Genomic DNA, 19,841 nt, shown 5'->3' with positions numbered 1-19,841 from the left:
GCCTCAAACTCCCTATATAGTAAGGATGACCTTGAACCATTGCCCTGTTCTCCTTTTTGAGAAAGAGTCTCATTATGTAACCCTGGCTACCGTGGAACTTGCTATTTAGACTAGGTTGTCCTTGAATCCAGAGATCCACCTCCCCTCCCCCAACTCCCCCAATTCCACCTCTCCAGTATGGAGATGAAAGGCATGCACCAGCATACCCAGCTTACCCTTGAACTCTCTCCTCTGAGTGGCAGGATTTCAACTATCTACCACCACACCCCATCTATGAGTTCTGGAGATGGAGTCTAAGTCTTTATATGTGTGCAGAAAACTTCAAAGTCAAGATTTTAAGTTAAAAACCTTTAGATGTACTGCCAGAGGCAATGACACACACCTTTAATCTTAGCTCTCCTGAAGCAGAGGCAGGTGGATCTATCTCTGTGAGTCAAAGTCAATCTGGCTTACATGTTGGGTTTCAGGCCAGCCAATACTATAGTGAGACCACATCTCAACACAAACAAAAAGTCACAAAAATTAGACGTTTTGCTTTTCTTGAAAAAACAAAAACAAACAAACAAACCGGATGATAGTAGGCCTTTCTCCACACACAGCCCTGATGGGCTAGAGCTGGGTTGTTACCAGTCCTTCATATACTTACTGCAGTGCCAAGAACTAACCCTAGATCTTCACACACGCTAGGTGAGCACGCTGCTGCTGAGCTACAGGGCCAGCCCTTTAGCAGTCCTTTAAAACATTCAAATTATAGTTATGAATTCTTTTGTGTGTCCATAAGTGTTCCCCTAAGTGCCATGGCTCAAGTGTGGAGGTCAAAGGACAACTTACAGAACCAGTTCTTTTCCTTGCACAGTGTGGGCTCCAGGGATCAAACTCCTCAGGTACCACCTGCCCTCTTTATTCATTTACATCATCCTATACAACTTGAGTTTGCTAAATATACTAAACTCATTAAATTATTTCAACCATTTGTTTGTGAGTACATACCATACCTGCAACTATTCTAGACAATGGGAATAAGAAAGTAAGGTCCCCGCCTTTAAGAAATTACATTCTATCCATATCCTATTCAAACCAAGCAAAACAGGCAACTTATAGAAAAAGTTTACACCTAGAGGTGTTCTTCCTCACCATTTCAGTTTATCATTGGCTCCTGATGAAAAAGTTGAACTTTTTATGACTTCACCCATTTCCTCCCGGCAAAAACTAAAGTTATTGATGGTCCACATGTAGGAGAACTTCACTACCTTGATCTGTTGATAGAAAATTAGGAAGGAATTAAATAGGATCCGGGCAACCTGGGAAAAACAGGCTGTAAACCAGACAAGTATCCTTCCCTTAGCCCCACAGGAAGATATCAATCAGTTCATTAAAAGAAATTAAAGAAGTCTCAGTGACCGACTGTTTTATAACTTTTCACCTTCTGAAAACACTGGAGGGAAGTGAGAGAACCCAAGTGCCGGAAAGAACAGCAGCAGTAAGAACAAACCACGGACAGGGTAGGGGAAGTCTAAAGCTCTGGGGTCCTAAACAAGCCCGTAGCTGAGATGCTGATGCCATCCTGGGGCTGAGGATCTCAAACACTGTTCCAGGCTTTAGAACACAGCCCCATCAAGGAGGATGTAAAGGATTCGGGCAAAGATTCCCCTTCAACTACCATGGAAAACCACTAGCCTTGGGGATTCAGGTTCTATGTCAGAAAAACAAGGCCAATAAGGTCCTCATCTTGTGCTGTTTGCCAGAGACACTAGGAACCTCAAGAGCAAGAACGTGAGTGTGGTGCTTCTGCCCAGCAGCCTCCCGAGCTTACCTGTGTATAGCACCAGCTCTCGGCAACGGGACCACTCGACATTTCTGCCGGAGGTGGAGGACTTGGAACCCTTGACATCGCCAGTTTGAAGGTTAAACTGAGTCTCCAAAGTCAGGGGGCAAAGGTTTCTGGTTTTTCTTCACCCTGGTAAGACCCAATAATTAAAAAGACTTATTAAACTTTTAAAAATTGATTACTTTCTCCTTTCCCTCTATTGTCCTATGATTTGTTTAATCTTCTAAGAGACTGAAAACTTTGTGGCCTGTTGAAACAATTTATCCCGATTTAAAAACTAACTTCAGAGAAGACCATGTTGTCTCCTGGGCAAAATTACATTATTGTCCAGGCATGGTGGCTTACACCTCTAATCCTCTAATCCCAGCCCTCAGGAGGCCGACTAAGGTAGATCTCTGTGACTCAGAGCGGTGCACAGCAAGTTCCAGGCCAGCCAGTGCGACATGAAACTGTGTCTCAAATAAATGAATGAACTGAATAAATAAAATTCCATTACTGTGCCTTGCCCTTATTCATAATGTTCAACATCATGTTTAAGAAGAAAAAGAAAAACCCAGCTGGGCAGGGTGGCACATGTACCTTTCATCCCAGCACTCTGGAAACAGAGGCTGGTGGATCTCTTGAATTTGAGGCCAACCTAGTCTACACAGCCAGTATCAAGCCAACATATGCTACAGAGTAAAATAAAACAACAGCAAGAGATAAATTAGCTGGGTATGGCGATGTACACCTTTAATCCCAGCATTCAGGAAGTAAAAGTAGGCATATCTCTGTGAGTTCAAGGACAGCCTGGTTCTACAAGGTGAATTTCAGCATAGCCAAGGCTACACAGTGAAACTCTGTCTGGAAAAACAAATCGAGACAAACTTAATTAAAGGATATATTAAAGCGGATTTCTAAAAAGGCTGCTTGATAGACAGATAACACGGTTAATACTAGATACCTCCTTGTCACCAGAACCTGCTCTTAGGACACAAACACTCCCATTGAAAATGACTTTGGGGGCTGGAGAGATGGCTCAGCTAAGGTTAAGAGCACTGACTGCTCTTCTCAAGGTCCTGAGTTCAAATCCCAGCAACCACATGGTGGCTCACAACCACCCGTAATGAGATCTGACGTCCTTTGCATTACTTATATATAATAATGAATAAATCTTTGGCTGGAGCGAGCAGGGCCCAGAGCAAGCAGCGGCCCTGAGTTCAATTCCCAGCAACCACATGATGGCTTACAACTGTCTGTACAGCTACAGTGTACTCATATGCATAAAATAAATAAATAAATAAATCTTAAGAAAGAAAGAAAGAAAGAAAGGAAGGAAGGAAGGAAGGAAGGAAGGAAGGAAATAAATGACCTTGGTACCCTACCCTCCAATTTTCCTGGTCTCCTGTGCCTCCCTACAAAGTTAAGAACAGCCTTCTGTTCCACTCCTCTGCCAGCTGCTCTCTTAAAGGGCAGCATTTTTACACCTCCCTTAGATGTGTTCCTTTCTCCACAACACCAAGTCAAGTTTTTACCTGACTCTCTAAATTTTTCTTGCTTTCTCTGCTAATAGCTCCTCAATCTCAATTTCCCTTCCCTTCCCTTGCTCTCTTTCTCTCACCTCCAACTGGAATGAAAAGCAAGCGCCACCACATGCAATCTTCCTCAGGTTTTATTGGACTGTCTTTGTTCACGATCACTCCCCATACTTTAATTCTCAATCTTTTTCTTTTCTTTTTTTCTCTTTCTTTTTGGTTTTTTTCTTTTTTTCTTTTTTTTCTTTTTTTTTTTTGGTTTTCTGAGACAGGGTTTCTCTGTATAGCCCTGGCTGTCCTGGAACTCACTCTGTAGACCAGGCTGGCCTCAAACTCAGAAATCCACCTGCCTCTGCCTCCCAAGTGCTGGGATTAAAGGCGAGTGCTGGGATTAAAGGTGTATGCCACCACTGCACAGCTCAATCATTTCTTGATTTACATTCTTATGGAGATCAATCATTTCAACAATATCAAATTTCAGTCAATATACAAACATTTCCAAGTCTCTTTATACCTTTCTCATAGTCCCCTTTTAAATAGCTGCTATATACCTACCTGTGTGGGATGTACCACTAACAATAAAATCCAACTCAAAATTATTTTAAAAAATGTAAGTGATGGACTAGCATAATGGCTCTGCAGGAAAAGGTGCTTGCCATCAAGTCTACTGACCTGGGATCCACAACATAGAAGGGAAGAGACAAGCCCTACAAACTGTCCTCAGTCCACCGTGTGTTGTGGCACACGCATGACATCCCCACAGAAGCATAACAATGTAAGTTAGGCCAGGGACACTTGTACATAATTGAATCCTAGCATTTGGGGTTCACAAGAGCAGATCTCTGTGAGTACAAGGCTAACTGGATCGACATAGAAAGTTATAGGTCAGCCATGGCTAAACAATGAGACCCCATTTCTCAAAACAAACAAGCAAGCAAACAAATAAAGTACGTCAAAGGATGCAAAGTTACAGAGATAAAGGATAGACACAGAAACTCTCACACTGTTGGTGAGACAGTGGATCAAGAATTATACTGTATGTGTAGGAATTTGGTCATATCTAGCAAAGTTTAAAGTACACATATCACAGAACTTAGCACTTCCACTTTGAACAGAATGCATACTGCAGCAGGGATTGCCAAATTTGGAAAGCAACAGAATTACCTCTTAAGAATGTTGATCCTACCCCCCAAGCTTCTGAGTCAGCAATTTGGGATGGGCCCAAGAGACTGCATTTCTAGCAAGGTCCTTGGTAATCCTACTGTGCTAGTTCTGGAACCACACTGGGTACCACTAGCCTAGAGAAATTCTGCACTTATGAACAAGACATGAACTAGAGTACCAACGGACACTGCAACAGTAAAAAGCTAGAAAGCAGCAGGGAGGTGGTGGTGGAGCACACCTTTAATCCCAGCACTCGGGAGGCAGAGGCAGGTGGATTTCTGAGTTCGAGGCCAGCCTGGTCTACAAAGAGAAACCCTGTCTCAAAAAAAAAAGAAAACAAAAACAAACAGAAAAGAATAGAGAAGACACTTTAACTTTGTCTCTCATGTTTTTGTTCTTAAACATTTATTTTTATTCTCTGTATGTAGGTACTTTGCCTTATATGTGTATGTGTGTACATATGTGCCTAGCCCACAAGGGCCTGAAGAAAACCCTGGAGCTGGAGTTATGACAGTTGCTATGTGGGTGCAGGGAATTGAACCTGGGTCCTCAGGAAGAGCAGCCTGTTTACTTTATAATAAGGATGCTAGAAAGCAAATAAAACAACACAAATCTTAGAGATAACAGTTGCTTGAGTACCTACTATTGTTTGATTTAAGCCAAACTGTTTGGCTTAAGTAATTTTTAAAATGATGATGGTGTGTGTATTGTGTGTGTGTGTGAGCACATGCCATGCTATGTATGTGGAAGTTAGAGGACAACTCTTTACTGATTGTGTGTGTATTATGTGTGTGTGTGAGCACATGCCATGCTATGAATGTGGAGGACAGCTCTTTACTCTTTAGCATTAGTTCTCTCTTCTCCCTTCTGCATAGATTTCAAGGACTCGATTCAGGTGGTCAGGAAGTGCTTTACCTGCTGGGCTATCTCACCAATATGGTGCTATCTGTCGTTTTTGCCTGGCTACTTAGAAGCTGTAAGACAAAAATTTTTGACACGTCTCCTAAAATGACATGTTTATATTCCTGCTCTATAAGTGCTGCTTTATATGTAATCACACATTCACTCTACGTTAGTTTCAATTTCATGCATTTTCTTTTGTCTCTTTGCTATAATTCACAAAGATATATATATATATATATATATATATATATAGAGAGAGAGAGAGAGAGAGAGAGAGAGAGAAGAAGAAGAAGAAGAAGAAGAAGAAGAAGAAGAAGAAGTAGTAGTAGTAGTTGTTGTTGTTGTTGTTGTTGTTGTTTGTTTGTTTGTTGAAACAGGGTTTCTCTGTGTGTAGCCATGGCTGTCCTGGAACTCACTCTGTAGACTAGGTGGGCCTCGAACTCACAGAAATACTCCTCACTCTGCCAAGTGCTGGGATTAAAGGTGTGCGCCACCACTACCAGCTGAGCTTTTATCTTGTGCATGTGTGTTCCCACACACACAGCAGAAGATGATGTAGAGTGTCTTTTTCTATGGCTTTCCACTTTATTTTTTGAGACAGGATTTCTCCTTGAAACTAGAGCTCAGAGATTCAGCTAGGCTAGCTGTCCAGAGTCCCAGGCTCCAGGCTCCTCTTGTCTCCGCTTCCACAGTGCTGGGACTACAGACATTACCCATCCAGGCTTTGCATGGGTGCTGGGGTCAGACTCAGGCCTTCGTATTTATGTGCATGTTTACTGACTAAGCTGTCGCCCAAGTATTTTTTCAGTCTGCTTAAAATCCTGGTAGAGGATGATATAAATGAATAACGACAGAATCATCCAGAAATAATTCAACTCACAAACATTTGCTAGGGATAGCATTCGCAGGATTAATAGGACATATTTGTACCTATCCAGAATTAATATACTTATAAATGTAACTGAATGTTCCATTGGTCACAAGCACTACCCTAGAAGCATTTTTAACTAAAGCGTTATTTGCCCTCACAGATGAAGTTAAGTGTCTTATATACATGGAATACTGTTTCATTTAATCTTTCAAACCACTGCATTCACCTGCTTGTTTAAGTCATAAGACCTGGTTTCACAGGCTCATTGGTCTAGTAACTAGTTTTACAAATCCCAGTTATCATTGCTGCCTAGACTGAAGCTTCCAATTTCCTACTTCTGGGCAGTGCAGCAATGAAAAGGTGAATTTTACATGTGAGTTAACAGCTTAAAACTCGGCTCATAAGGTGTGTGTTGAAGGCTACACTCCACATTGAGTCATCACAAAATACTGATCTAAACTTATTTTGAAGTTGTTTGGTTTTTTAACTTTCAAATTCATCTAACATTTTAGAGGGCTGGGGATGTAGCTGAGTAGTAGAGTGTTTGCTAGGTTCAATACCCATTGCTTTAACAAGTACAAAATTTAAAAGTCTAGGAAAAAGACATATTTTTTCAAATGACATTCTATTAATTCATTAGTTTCTTTCCACTGACTATTACTCCATTATGACCAGGAATAAAGAAATGCTATTTTGTTGGGGTTGAGCAAGTATTTGTTTGAGTGGCTATTTTAGTCTATTATTTTGTTAGTCTATTATTTTAAAAATTAAAATAAAAAAAAATTTAAAAGAAATACTATTTTGGTCTTGGGCCTTTTTCTCCATTTTTTGTGTTTGACTTGTTTTATAACCAAGTCTTTCTTTGAAAACAAAACAAAACAAAAAATCCCAACCAAACAAAAGAAACCACTTATCATCTAAATGTCCAACGCAGCACCTAGGAGAACTAGAGACTCAATCTCGGCTCTGAGAAGCTCTAACCACACAACCTGCTGGGAGAGAAATTGACTGCGATGGCAGAAGTCTAATTAATTTCACTCATAGTGAGCACCATGGGCAAAGTCACCTGGAGCTGCCTGAACTCCTCGGTACTTCACACCACTGCTGCAGCAGCTCAGCAAGAACAATCCCAGGAAGGAGAGACCTATTTGAGGGTCAGACTTTGAGAATGCTTGCAAGAGACAACTTGAGCCAAAATAAATTCTTCACAGCTTCAAACATGTCAAAACATGACCATCCAATCTCTTTAATGAGAAAATAAGTTTCTCAAGATTACCAAACTCCACTGCACTGACAACTCTAAGTTGAAGATGCCTTTATGTACCACCATATTATTTTCCTGCTGACTCTACAAAATCCTGACCTGTAAGGAGAGATGCTCCTAGATTACAGAAAAAATGTACTTCAGCATATTCCTCTCAACTCTACTACTGGATGCAGTGTTATAAGCTATTAGCCATCTACGATGGGATGCTTCCTAGCACTAGTATAAGACCCTGAAATCAGTAACCATCCTTTGAAAAAGGGTGGTTTATTGAAGAGAAATCAATAAATATATGATTTCTAATAAGGTTAAACTGTGGAAGGTAGATATAGATAAGAGAAACATGAATACTACTGAGTAAAGATGATGTTTAAGCTGAGTCTACACAGGTCAGTTTTCAGCTGACCCACCTCTTCCTGTCTTTTTGTAAATGTATAAACAGTCCACTACCTGCATTAGATTTTAAAGTGACTTAAACATAATTTGCATCTGTTCTTTGCATCCATCCCTTTACCATCTAGCACAGTGTCTAGAAACAAAGGTGTTAACCACCCAGTAAAAATACCTTGACGATTAAAATATTTATCTAGTTATAGTAGTTAGTCAACTTTTCTGGTTTTTATGGTTTTGTTTGACAGATCTCTAAGGCAGGATTTCAAAGAACACTAAGTACACCAGACGTGTGATCTAATGTCAATCAGTAATTTCTTCTCTTGGATAAAAGATAAACATAGGTCCAAACTCCTAGCCTGTAACATCAAATCCCATATCTAAAAAAAATGAGGCTTTTGGCCAGAATGAAGTATATCTTTCTTTTTCAAAGGGAAACAAAACAAAACAAAAAACTGGCTATAATTTTCTTCATTTTAAAAACATGGTTATCAAATGGGCTAATTAATTGGGGTTAGCCAATAATTAATTTGGGCTAACTTCTTTTTATTTTTATTTTATTTTATTTTATTTTATTTTTATTTTTTTGGTTTTTGGTTTTTCGAGACAGGGTTTTGTAGCCCTGGCTGTCCTGGAACTCACTCTTTAGACCAGGCTGGCCTCGAACTCAGAAATCCACCTGCCTCTGCCTCCTAAGTGCTGGGATTAAAGGCGTGCACCACCACTGCCTCGCCCTAACTTCTTATATAATCAGAATTTTTTCAAGACAGATATAGACAGATGCTATTAATAGTAAACAAAAAAAGTCAATAGTTGATGTGTGGTATTCACTGAGCTAAGACAGAATATCTCTGAAAAGTGTAAAACACACAGCTTGTGCAGCTATTTTGTTTAATCTTTCATAAGCATTCTTCATCAACCTAATCTACTCATCCAGAGAATTAAAGAATAAATCAATGTACACAGACGTATATCTCACACATTCTGATTACATCTGAGTCAGCTGTATATCCATCAGTTTTAAAGTGATAGGAATAAGATCATGAAGATACTGAGCTGAACCACGAGACTTGTTTTATATGCCAAAGTAGGTTTGTATTGGCAATTCCATGTGGTACAACGTAACACCCAGCACAAATGAGCTAGGAATGGAGTGTGAGCTAGGAACAGAGGTTTCTGCCAGAGAAAAGTTAAGAATTTTAAAAAGCCCACCTCTACCTTTTTTTTGTCTGTGGGCTTTAAAGGCTTGTATGGTTTCTAAAGAAGATCCCCAAGGCCACACACATTTTAAACCTGAGAGAAACTTCCATTCTTCAAAATATAAGATGCCAAAAACACTGTTGATTTAAAAAAAAATATATAAAGACTTGGGTATATTCATTTTCAAGAGGCTAATGTGACCTAAAAGGAATTTCTGTTAGCGTGCGCAAGCATATTCAGCCCAGGTGGTAATAATTTTTCATTATCTTAGAGACAGCTAGGACAGGTCATATTGACATCTTTTGTTGCAATATTTGAATGAGTTTTGAATATTTGTTATAAGTAGACCCTTTGTATGATTGGCTTAATCTAATATAATATTAAATACACTGGGTCTTTTTTTTTTTTAGGTAGAGACACTTTTAAAATGAAGCTAGAAGCACTGTGAAGAGAATCTCAAACAGCAAAGGAAAGGCTGGAGTTTCTTGTATGTCTATCCAATTCATAGTCTGTACAATCCTACGAGATTATAAAAAAAGGCAATGTGTCCAGCATGACCATGGTAGCCACTGCATCCATGAACCTGTTGCAAGTCCTGTGGTGCAAGATCAACTATTCACACTTGATAAAGAAACTGTTGGTATACTTCTAGGGTTTGATGACTTTGTCGTTATGGTGCTGGAAGATGTCACAGAATTTGAAATTACACCAGGAGAAAGAAGATCTAATTAGATCAGATTTTACTAATGGCAATAATATGACAATGCTGGTTCCTAGTGTAGAAGGGTCTGAGGCATAAGTGGATTTCCTTGCCTTAAGCTAGAGTCTGGCTTTTGTATTTAACTTTTCATTGATTCTTTACGAACTTTACACCATGTACTCCAATCCCACTCATCTCCCTATCCCTTCATATCTGCCTTCCAACCTTGCAACCTTTTCCCCAAAAGAAAAAAAATCTTGTTGTGTAAGCTGCACAGTGCGTCCCACAGTCCACCCTTTTGTCCACACAGCTTTACTTACGCATGTGCATGCAATGAGTCTGGTTTTGTTTGAGGCCTTGGGCTTCTGCTACACTATCAATGCTGGATCCTCACTGGGACTCCTGTTGTTGCCCTGTGTCATGGAGGGACTGTGTCATCCTGTGACTTTGGATCTGCAGGACTGGCCCCTTCACACACTCCAGCAGTTTATAGATGGTGTAGATGTTGGGGTGGGCCAACTCAAAGCCCTGGATCTGGGCATTTGTGGTAGCTGAGCTGATCAGCCTGCCAGTTCTCCTGCACCCACACCACTAGGGTGAGCTCTCCAGCACTGCCCAGGCAAGATGCAGGGAGAGCTTAGACCAGGGACTTCCACCTGGCTTTTGGTGGTAACAGATTCCTGCTACTGGAGCGCCACAGACCCAGACATGGCTCTCATCGGCAGCATGGGCCTGGACCTCACCATGGCCTTAGGTGGCAAAGTGACATCACCAGCTCTTCACATCAGGCTGTTCCTCACTGCCCTTGAATCTGAGTCCTGCCTGTCTTCATTGTGCCCGCATCCTTCTGCTTCTCTTCCTCCACTACGTACTTGCTCATCTTAGTGACACTCAGAGTCTCTGGGTATCTAGGATTGTCTCAGGAGTGCTATGTCCCTCCTGTGCTATGGCATCAGGAAGGGGTCATCTCAGGGTGCTTGGGCTACAAGGCACGAGGTGAGGGTTGTCTTGAGGGTCCACTGCCTGCCTGATTCCAGCAATACAGGGCAGAGTTTATCTTGGGAGTGCTCTTGGTTCTAGCTTTTTAAAACAATAAGGACCTGAGCTCAGATCTCTAACACCCTCATAAAAAGCTGAGAATGGCAACATACATACATACATACATACATACATACATACATACATACATACATAATCCCAGTGCTGGGGAGGCAGAAACAAGAAGACCCCTGGAGCCTGCTGTTGAGCTCCAGGTTCAGGAAAAGGGTCTCCTGTCTCAAACAAACAAACAAACAAACAAACAAATGAGAAAGAAACGAGTCGGACTTACCTACCTACCTATCCCCCCCCCACACCTACACACACACACACCTTTATAATATGTTTTTAATCCAAATGAGACAAGACATACATTCTTCAACATTTTATACTGTTCTGAGTAAAATAAGCCTTGTCCTGACCACCACGGCCTCTCTGCCTCATAATAATGCCTGCAGTTCTTTTCAATCAATATGCTTTATTTAGTTTTTAATTCTGTTGGAACAAATCATTACTGAGTACATGGACTTTATCCTCAGACCACAGAGCTTTCATTCCTCACGTTCATCTACAATGGGGGCAGGGATTGAAATAGGGCTTCCCTCTGTAGCCCAGGCTGGCCTTCAGCTCACTGTCATCTTCCTGCCATAGCCTCCCAATTACTGGATTAGAAGCATGAGGCACAGTGCTTGGTCCCATCAGGTCTTTTATAGCTGACTCCTTCTTGTCATCTAGACATACTATAAAAGTAGCATCCCACCCAATCTGGGGCAGTCCTTATTTCTAAGACTGTTTCTTTTACCATATTACCCCATTTTTCTCTTTACTGTCACTAATTAAAATTATTTTGCTTGTATTTCCACAGTTCTCCACCAGAATTTATGTTCCATGGAAGAATAGCATCTCCCTGTGTCTCCAATGGTGACATGACAGGCATTCAATAAATATTTGTTCCATAAGCCTGTTGTTGAATAGCTAGACACTTGTGATTTCTTTTTCTTTAGTGTACTCTACTTAGAAAGTTAAACTTCATCAATATAGATACACACATTTTGGCACACGTACACACATACAATATACATGCATACACATATATATTCACATGTGCATGGATATGCATTCACATGTGAGTGGGTGCATGTATGTATGTTCAGGTGAACCTGCTCTGACATGTGCATGTGTCAAAGCCAAAAATTGATGTCGCGCATCTTCCATCACTCTCCCTTTTGTTTACTAAGGCTGGGTCTCTTACTGAATCCAGAAGTTTGCCAGTTCTGATTAGTCTAATGAGCCAGCTTGTTCCTGGATCCTGTTTCTGTCTGCTGGGATTACAGGTGGCCACTGGAGGTAGAGGCAGGTGGATCTCTGAATTTGAGGGCAGCCTGGTTTATATAGTGGCTTCCTGGACAGCTAGGGCTACACTGTGAGACCCCATCATAACAAAACAACAACAACAACAAAACATGAAGAAAGTATCATTAAAATAATAGCCAGGGTGCCAGTCTAAATCTAAGTTATTTCAAGTTAAATTCTATATAATAAAATTCCAATAAAATGATCAAATTAAACATGTTCAAATATGTACAATGGGAGACGCATCTGTCTAGGCACTTAACTAAGTTTTCCTAAACCAGGCTAAGATGTAGACTATTTTTCTGGTATAGCTAAATATTTGTCTAATTAAGATTCAAACCCAGGCATGTCAGTGTACATATAATTCCAGTCTCAGTTCCCTGGAAGGGTGAGGCAGAAGTATCAGTTGAGCATAGGAGTTCAAGTCCAGCCTAGTCAACATAGTGAGACTCTCATCTCAAAAAGAGTTAAAAATTTTTTCAAACTATTGAATATGCAGAAAAATCTGAGGCAAAGATGGCATTTAGTGTACAAGTCAGTACCTTTAAGCAATATTTTTCCTTCTTCTCCAGTACTATAAGCTAGAGTTTTACAGAAATAGACTGGCAGGACTCATACTTTCAAGTTAAACTAGCAATGAATAAGAAGGTATATGAAAGACTATCAAGTCCTTCCCAAAATGCAACTGGTTAACAGCAGAATGTCCCCACTCATTCCCAAGCTTCAGGGTATGCTGGGAGTTTACAGCCTTACTGCCCACCTTAGAAGGAAGTAGGTTATAAATAACCACAAACTGTCCTGTCCCTAAGGAGATCTAGCAGCCAACTCAAAGGATAAAATCTGGAATAATGTTCACTTTAGGCACATCTTTTCTAGATAGCAAAATAAATAAATTAAATAAAAAAGCGAACAATTTTATTGCCAATTTAAGGGTCTGGAAATAATTTCCTTCCCATAAGGTCTACCCACCACTTATTGAAGAGTTATGGATACAGACAAACTGGCCATCATCATCTACCCTCAGAATATATGCTGGAAGAAGGCAATGCATCTATGCTCTGAACTTAAGCTTGTCCTGGAAACCATATTCCATTTAACTACCTTATACTGAAAACTCCACAAAGATTAGAAAGACTTTTGGAGTTCCATTTTGCTTTTCAATTTAAGCAGAAATATCTATGAAACAAAGTACATGCAATATAACAGCATATGAGGGGGAAAATACATTTTTACTTGGATGGGGGATCCAGAAGAATAAAACATGTCCAAAACAAGCCCTGGGCAGGTGATATGTTGCTTTGTTAATTACCGAACGCCTGTTGGGAAGAAAAACTCTACTAGCTGGTTTTTAAAAAAGAACAGAGCAACAACAAAACAACCATAAAGAAACAGCACACAGGGCCCATCAGAGTGTGATCTCCACACACCACTTTCAAACCCATCACTTGGGACATGTCCAAAATAGAACAACGCAAATTCAAATCAAGAAACAAAGTTACGAATAAAGGGGCTGTTTCACTTCAAAGTAGGTCTCAGTTCCAAAAGAAAGAAATCTTTAGAAATGTAGAAAGGCAAAAATCAAACAATAAGCAATGACTCAAATTTCATAAATTGAAACCATGTGTTACTTCCAATGATCAGAATGGACAAGACGCCAAAGAGCAAGCACGGTAAAGGTAAAGATGTTGACATTCCCACATGTGAAACCAAAACTTTTCTCCTAGGGGAAGAAAATTTACTTATTCTAAACAAAAGCTGGAAAATAATAAAAAAGATTTATTGAGACAGAGAGAGAGAGAAACAGAGAGAGAAAGAGCGAGAGAGAGCGAGAGAGAGAGAGAGAGACAGAGACAGAGGTCTATTACCCCATAATATCCTCTGGCCTTATAAGAAACCATTTAAAATATTTATTGCTAATAAAAATTAGCCAGACGGGAGCCCAAAGAATGAACATAAAAGAATCAGAATCAGTATTGGGATATAGAATGTGGAATAAACTTAAAAACTTGGAAAATAAAGGCTCCTCTGCTCTAGAGGACTCACTATCCTACAAAAGCAACCCAGTATGTTCTGCATTAGGGAACTCAATTTTCTTCACAAATACCTTTTGAAAGGAAAAGCCTCTTCCAACTATGATAAGCAATCACTCAATCATAGAACTACCATCCCAGCCTTCGTGGGGGGGGGGGGGCGAGGGGGGGAGAAGGCTTGTCATTTTCTCCTTTAGGGTCTTAACTAAGATATCTTCTGATTAAATGAAGCAAGGTGCCTTATCTAAAACCTAAACATAGAAAATAAATTCTTTCTTAACATGATCAAATGCTAGGCTAGGCATGGAGTTCAGTCAGTGTTCTTGCCTAGCATACAGGAAGCTCTGGAGTTGATTCCCAGCACCACATAAACTGGGCATGACAGCACATGTCCATAATCTCAGCGTTTGGAAAGTGGAAGCCAAACCAACCAGTGGTTAAAAGACCATCCTCAGGCACATCATTTGAGGACAGGGACAGGAGAGATTCTACTGTGGTGTGTGTGTTGGGGATGGAGGGCTCAGAACAGAGAGAAAGGAAAGGGGAGAGAGGGAGAAACACTCAGAGGAGATGGCTCTCTGGGTAAAGTGTTACCAGGGACCTAGACTAGAAGCCCCAGCACTAGAAGGCAGGTAGAGAGTCTTTGGAGCTGAATGGGTAATCTATCCAGGCAATGAACTATCTACATAAACTCAACAGAACAAAAGAGAACCAGAAGTTCTCAATCTCCAGCATTTACTCCAAATTCTTGAGTCAAGGAGAAAGTGAAAACACACAGGCAGCCGAAACAGGGAAAAGTTGGCCAGGATATCTATCTTAAGAGCATGTCCTTACTTCCTGATGGCCTTTGTCAGAAAGGTTAAAATGGAGTAACACCTATTTCACCCAGTAAGACCCTGCAAAAGTATACGTTAGAGTTTGAAGCATAAATCAGAGCACAAAGTAAACAAAGTTAAAGAAAGTAGCCATTTTGGTAGCAAGATTTTAAGTTAATATTAAAGAGCTGAGTTCTAAGGTACAATATAAAAAGGCTCAAAATTCAAACTTCTTTTATAGACTAAAAAGGCCAGCACACTGCTTAGGCTTTGGCTCTGTCAATTGTGTTTCTAACCCACTGGGGAGCCCTCCTTACTCTACTGTTTCCAAATCATGCATTGTCAATCTTTAATTAAAAATTTAACCCGTCTGGGACTTCTGCTATCCACCTATAATCCTAGCATTCATTGACAAGCCTGAGGCAGAAGAAAGTTGAGTTTGAGGCCAGTTATATAGTGTCAAACTACATCTCAAAAATTTTTTTTTAAATCAAAATATAATTGCTTCCTTCAATATTAGTATATATAATCTTTTCCTAGTATATAAAAGATATGGCTAAGAGATTCTGGTTAATTCCCAGCAGAGATATTTATGATGAAACCTTTCTTGAAGTCAGTCACAAGAAGCTGGAATGCCTTCTCTATAAGAACAGGGACCGGGGTTCAACCCCCAGATCCACAGAGAGCTGGGCATGTCGGCACTCCCTTGTGGCCCAGTTTATCCGACTTGGTAACTCCAGGCCAACAAGAGGCCCTGCGTCAAAGGAGATGAATGCTGCTCCTGAGGACGGCTCCGAGTGTCCTCTGGCCTTCTGCTTGCACAGGCACATACATTCAACTACACACACACTAAAAAGAAAATCAAACGTATGTATTTTTTTTTTTTTTAATATGACTTCAGCATTACCTTGCATAGGCACTAAAAATGTGCATTTTTCAGTCATGGTAAATATTTCTGTTCATCTCATTCTGGTTTATCCTTTCATTTAAATTGTATAAATAAAACTCACCAAGTTAAATCTGTAGGAAAACTAATTTGTCTTGTCTAGCAGGAAATTTCTGTTGGAAACAGAGATGATGAGTCAGCTTAACTAGCTTCTGCGTCTTATACATGTCTTACTTCTGCTAGTCTTAAAGGTAAAAAAATTCACAAAAATCAGATGATATACTTACAATGAAATGACTGATAAAAGGACTTACTGAACAAAATTACTATTCTAATATCTCTGGCCTGAAATCTATTTCATATTCAGCTCTCAAAAAAGAGTACACATAAAGTGAAAGAAAACCATAGTTGTTTCTAATACTCTTGCTTATAAGCAAAAATAAAATATTACTTGCACCATGTCAACATTGTTGAGAAAATATTATAACAACATATAAGATTATCCGTTTATTAAAAGTGCTATGTGGCTAAATAATACCAAAGCAAGACACATTTAAAGAAATTTATTTATCCTATGGCTTTAGGAAACAGCAAGAAGGAGGCCACAAATGACTGACGATAAAGGGAGAAAAAGAAACTATTGATGTTTGGTGAGTTATCTTGGCTGCTGTCTGTAACACAACTGCTCTAAAAAGTCTATCACATATCCTACAACAGGAATTAGGCTTCTAGGAACAAAACCTAGGCAAGAGAGAGAGAGAGAGAGAGAGAGAGAGAGAGAAGGGAGGGAGGGAGGGAGGGAGGGAGGGAGGGAGGGAGGGAGGGAGGGAAGACAAAACAAAAACCAAGGAACCCACGGAACCAACTTTGCTTTCCTTTGAGGAAATAAAGCGCCGTGCAGCTTCCTGGTCAGCCATCACGGCCTCTCAGACGTGTGCACGGGAACTTTAACACACTGACTCAAATTAATTTCCCTTAAGAGTAAAACCAAATGTGGTTACTATTAGTAACAGAAAGAGCATCCCCCTAAGCAGGATGCTGCATCAGGACAGCTTTAATCAGCCAGATACCACAATATAAAACTCAGAAAAATGTCACAAAGTTCTATCAAGAGAATAGCAGTCTGACGAAATCCACTCAACAACTATTTGGTGAGCACCACTGAACAAGGCAGTTTTTGAAACGGAAGTAGTGAAAGGGACAAAGCTCCTGAAATCCCAAAGGTAGGAAAAGAAATACCTTTAAGTACTACTTGACAGGCAGATGGTGGCCAACTTTTTTTTTTTTTTTTCGTTTTTTTTTTTTTTTGAGACAGGGTTTCTCTGTGTAGCCCTGGTTGTCCTGGAACTCACTTTGTAGACTAGGCTGGCCTTGAACTCAGAAATCCGCCTGCCTCTGCCTCTTGCCTCCCAAGTGCTGGGATTAAAGGTGTGTGCCACCATTCCCAGTTTGTATGTGTGATTCTTGAAACTGAAACTTTTAGTCCCTCCTCACTTTTCCTTAAGTTTCTGGGGTTTGTTGTCAATTACTTTTCCAGAATTAACATCTTTAGAGCCAATACACTGGAAAAGCTAAAGAACCTGACAATACTAACAAGGCAAGAAGAAACAGAGACTCAGTACTGATATAAAGACAAATAAATGCCACTATTTGGCAAATAAGTTTATTACTTAAATTTTTAAACCTTTAAATTGGGCTGGCAGTTTTATGACTCTGTGGCTAAAGGCAAATGCCTTCCAAGCCTGTGACCTGAGTTCAATTCCAGGGAGTCAGAGGTCAAATGAGAGAACTGACTTGTTGCCAAGGTGACCTCCTTGTGACTCTCCTGTGACCTCCACACATCTGCCATATAGCACAAGCACACACACGCACACACACACACAAAATTAACTAAAATATATAACAAAGTTTCATTTTAAAAGCTTTTAAATGTGGCATCTTGATACTTGTGTACAATGCACAGTGCTCAGACCAAGATAGTTAATACACCCATCAACTCATTTTTCTCTTCTCCCAAGACAGAGTTTCTCTCCATAGCAACTGGCTGTCCTGGAACTCCCTGTATATGGAGTTACAGGCTGGCCTTTAACTTAAAGATTCACCTGCCTCTGCCTCCTGAATGATGGGATTAAAGGTATCCTTTGTGTATATATAAGATAACATTAATATTGAAGATCCAGCAATTCCATCCCCAAATATGTGGCCTAGAAAAACTCCTGTTTGTGGCTACCACTGTGTGTGAGTAGTGCAGCAACCTTCCTAAGTGCCTGTATTAGAAACAACATGGAATGGATAAATTATGATTTATTCATTTAAAGTATGCTGTAGGACAGTGAGATTCAACTATAGTTCTATATAGCACATATCAAAATCATAGACATATTTTTGAGTTCTTAAAAAAAACCCACAAAACATATACTGTATCATTATTCCATGGATACAAAGTTCAAAAACAAACAAAATCAAACTAGAAGGTCAGCATAAAACCTGAATGGTAAGACTGTGGTGAAGATTAAGTGAACAATTACCGCCATGTCAGACGTGGGTCTCTCTAAACAACGGTAGGAGTGAAGATCTAGCCAGACAGTGTTCTTCTGATGCAGGCAATGATGTATTTCTAGGCATTTAACTGATGATTATATAATTATTTGGGTATTTTTAAAAAGTACTTAATCCTTAAACTATGTAACCGTATGTGCTGGTTGGTTTTTGTCAATTTCACACAGACTAGAATCAACTGGGAAAAGTGAACTTCACCCATCGCAGAAACTGTCTCCACCAGATCTGCCGGTGGGCATACTGTGAGTATTATTTTTAAATTATGGATTGATATGGGATGACTCAGTCCATACTGAAATTATTGATTGGTATGGGCTATACTACCCTTGGGGAGGCGGTCCTGAGTTGCCTACAAAAGCAAGCTGAAAAAGCCCATACACAATGCTCCTCTGTGGTCTCTGCTTCAGATCTTGCCTCCAGGTTCCCTGCTCTGAGCTCCGGCCTCTCAGCTTTCCCAGGTAATAGATTGTAACCTGTAAGCCAGATACATCCTTTCCTCTGAGAGGTGCTTTTGGTCAGAGAAGTTTATCAGAGCTACAGAAAGCTAACTAGGACATCATGCACTGTGTATTTTTTTTTATCATAATACATAATAAAACTGTTTGAAACACGTTGTTAAAGTAACACTATAGTATATAGCTAGCCAGCTCCCCGCTACTACGTAAAAGTTAAACATCTCTGGAGAACACGCCCTTGCAATCTTTCTTTTATCTTTTTTCAAAGATAACTGAAGATTGAGAACTTGGTAATAGAGCAGTGTCACCCAAGAATATTTACAGGCTGATATCCTATCATATTACTTAAAATTTAATTTTAATACCTAAGATTTGTATTTCAGGAGTTTTCTCTTGACATAAATGTTGAAATCTAATACATGTGACTATACACCAGGAGCCATTACTCCAATTATATAAGAAAAAACCCTGAAAAAAGCAAAAGCAGAACATAGTGATTTTTTTGTTTTGGTTTTTGCTTTGTAGAATGTCACTGTGGTTGAGGGAACTTCTAGTCACCCCCATCTCACTGAGTAAAAGCCACAGTCTGTACAGAGGCCTGAAGAGGCCTGCACACACTGTACTCTCGCACCTCTGCGGTCGCATCTCCCACTACACCTCCTAAGCTCGCTATGTTCCAATCATGCCGCTTTTCTTTGTTGCACCTCCTCACGGCACAGGTCCATTCCTGTCTCAGGGCTTTGTACCTGGAGTTGGGCTAACACTCTCCAGTCCCTCGCCACTGCTGACTCCTTAACTGTCATCATCTCTATGAGAGCTTTCCCTGATATCCTTAAAATGCAATCCTCTCTCCCAGTCAGTTGTAGTCCTG

The 19,841-nt window shown here is 40.1% G+C and overlaps 1 protein-coding gene across 2 annotated transcripts in view; it reads right to left on the bottom strand.

Annotated features, from left to right (window-relative positions):
- The window catches only part of Spop (speckle-type BTB/POZ protein), a 79,328-nt gene that overhangs the window by 20,932 nt on the left and 38,555 nt on the right, over nt 1–19,841 (bottom strand). For both annotated transcript variants that reach the window (NM_025287.2, NM_001359107.1), the window contains 2 exons: nt 1,814–1,957; nt 1,135–1,256 (listed from right to left, as the gene is read on the bottom strand). In NM_025287.2, coding sequence (NP_079563.2) covers nt 1,135–1,256; nt 1,814–1,891 — 200 coding nt within the window. In that variant the 5' untranslated portion in view covers nt 1,892–1,957. The remainder of the gene's footprint in view (nt 1–1,134; nt 1,257–1,813; nt 1,958–19,841) is intronic.

Source organism: Mus musculus, chromosome 11 (genome assembly GCF_000001635.26).
Source record: "Mus musculus strain C57BL/6J chromosome 11, GRCm38.p6 C57BL/6J".
Taxonomy (NCBI): domain Eukaryota; kingdom Metazoa; phylum Chordata; class Mammalia; order Rodentia; family Muridae; genus Mus; species Mus musculus.
This window is presented reverse-complemented; position numbering and strand designations above follow the sequence as displayed.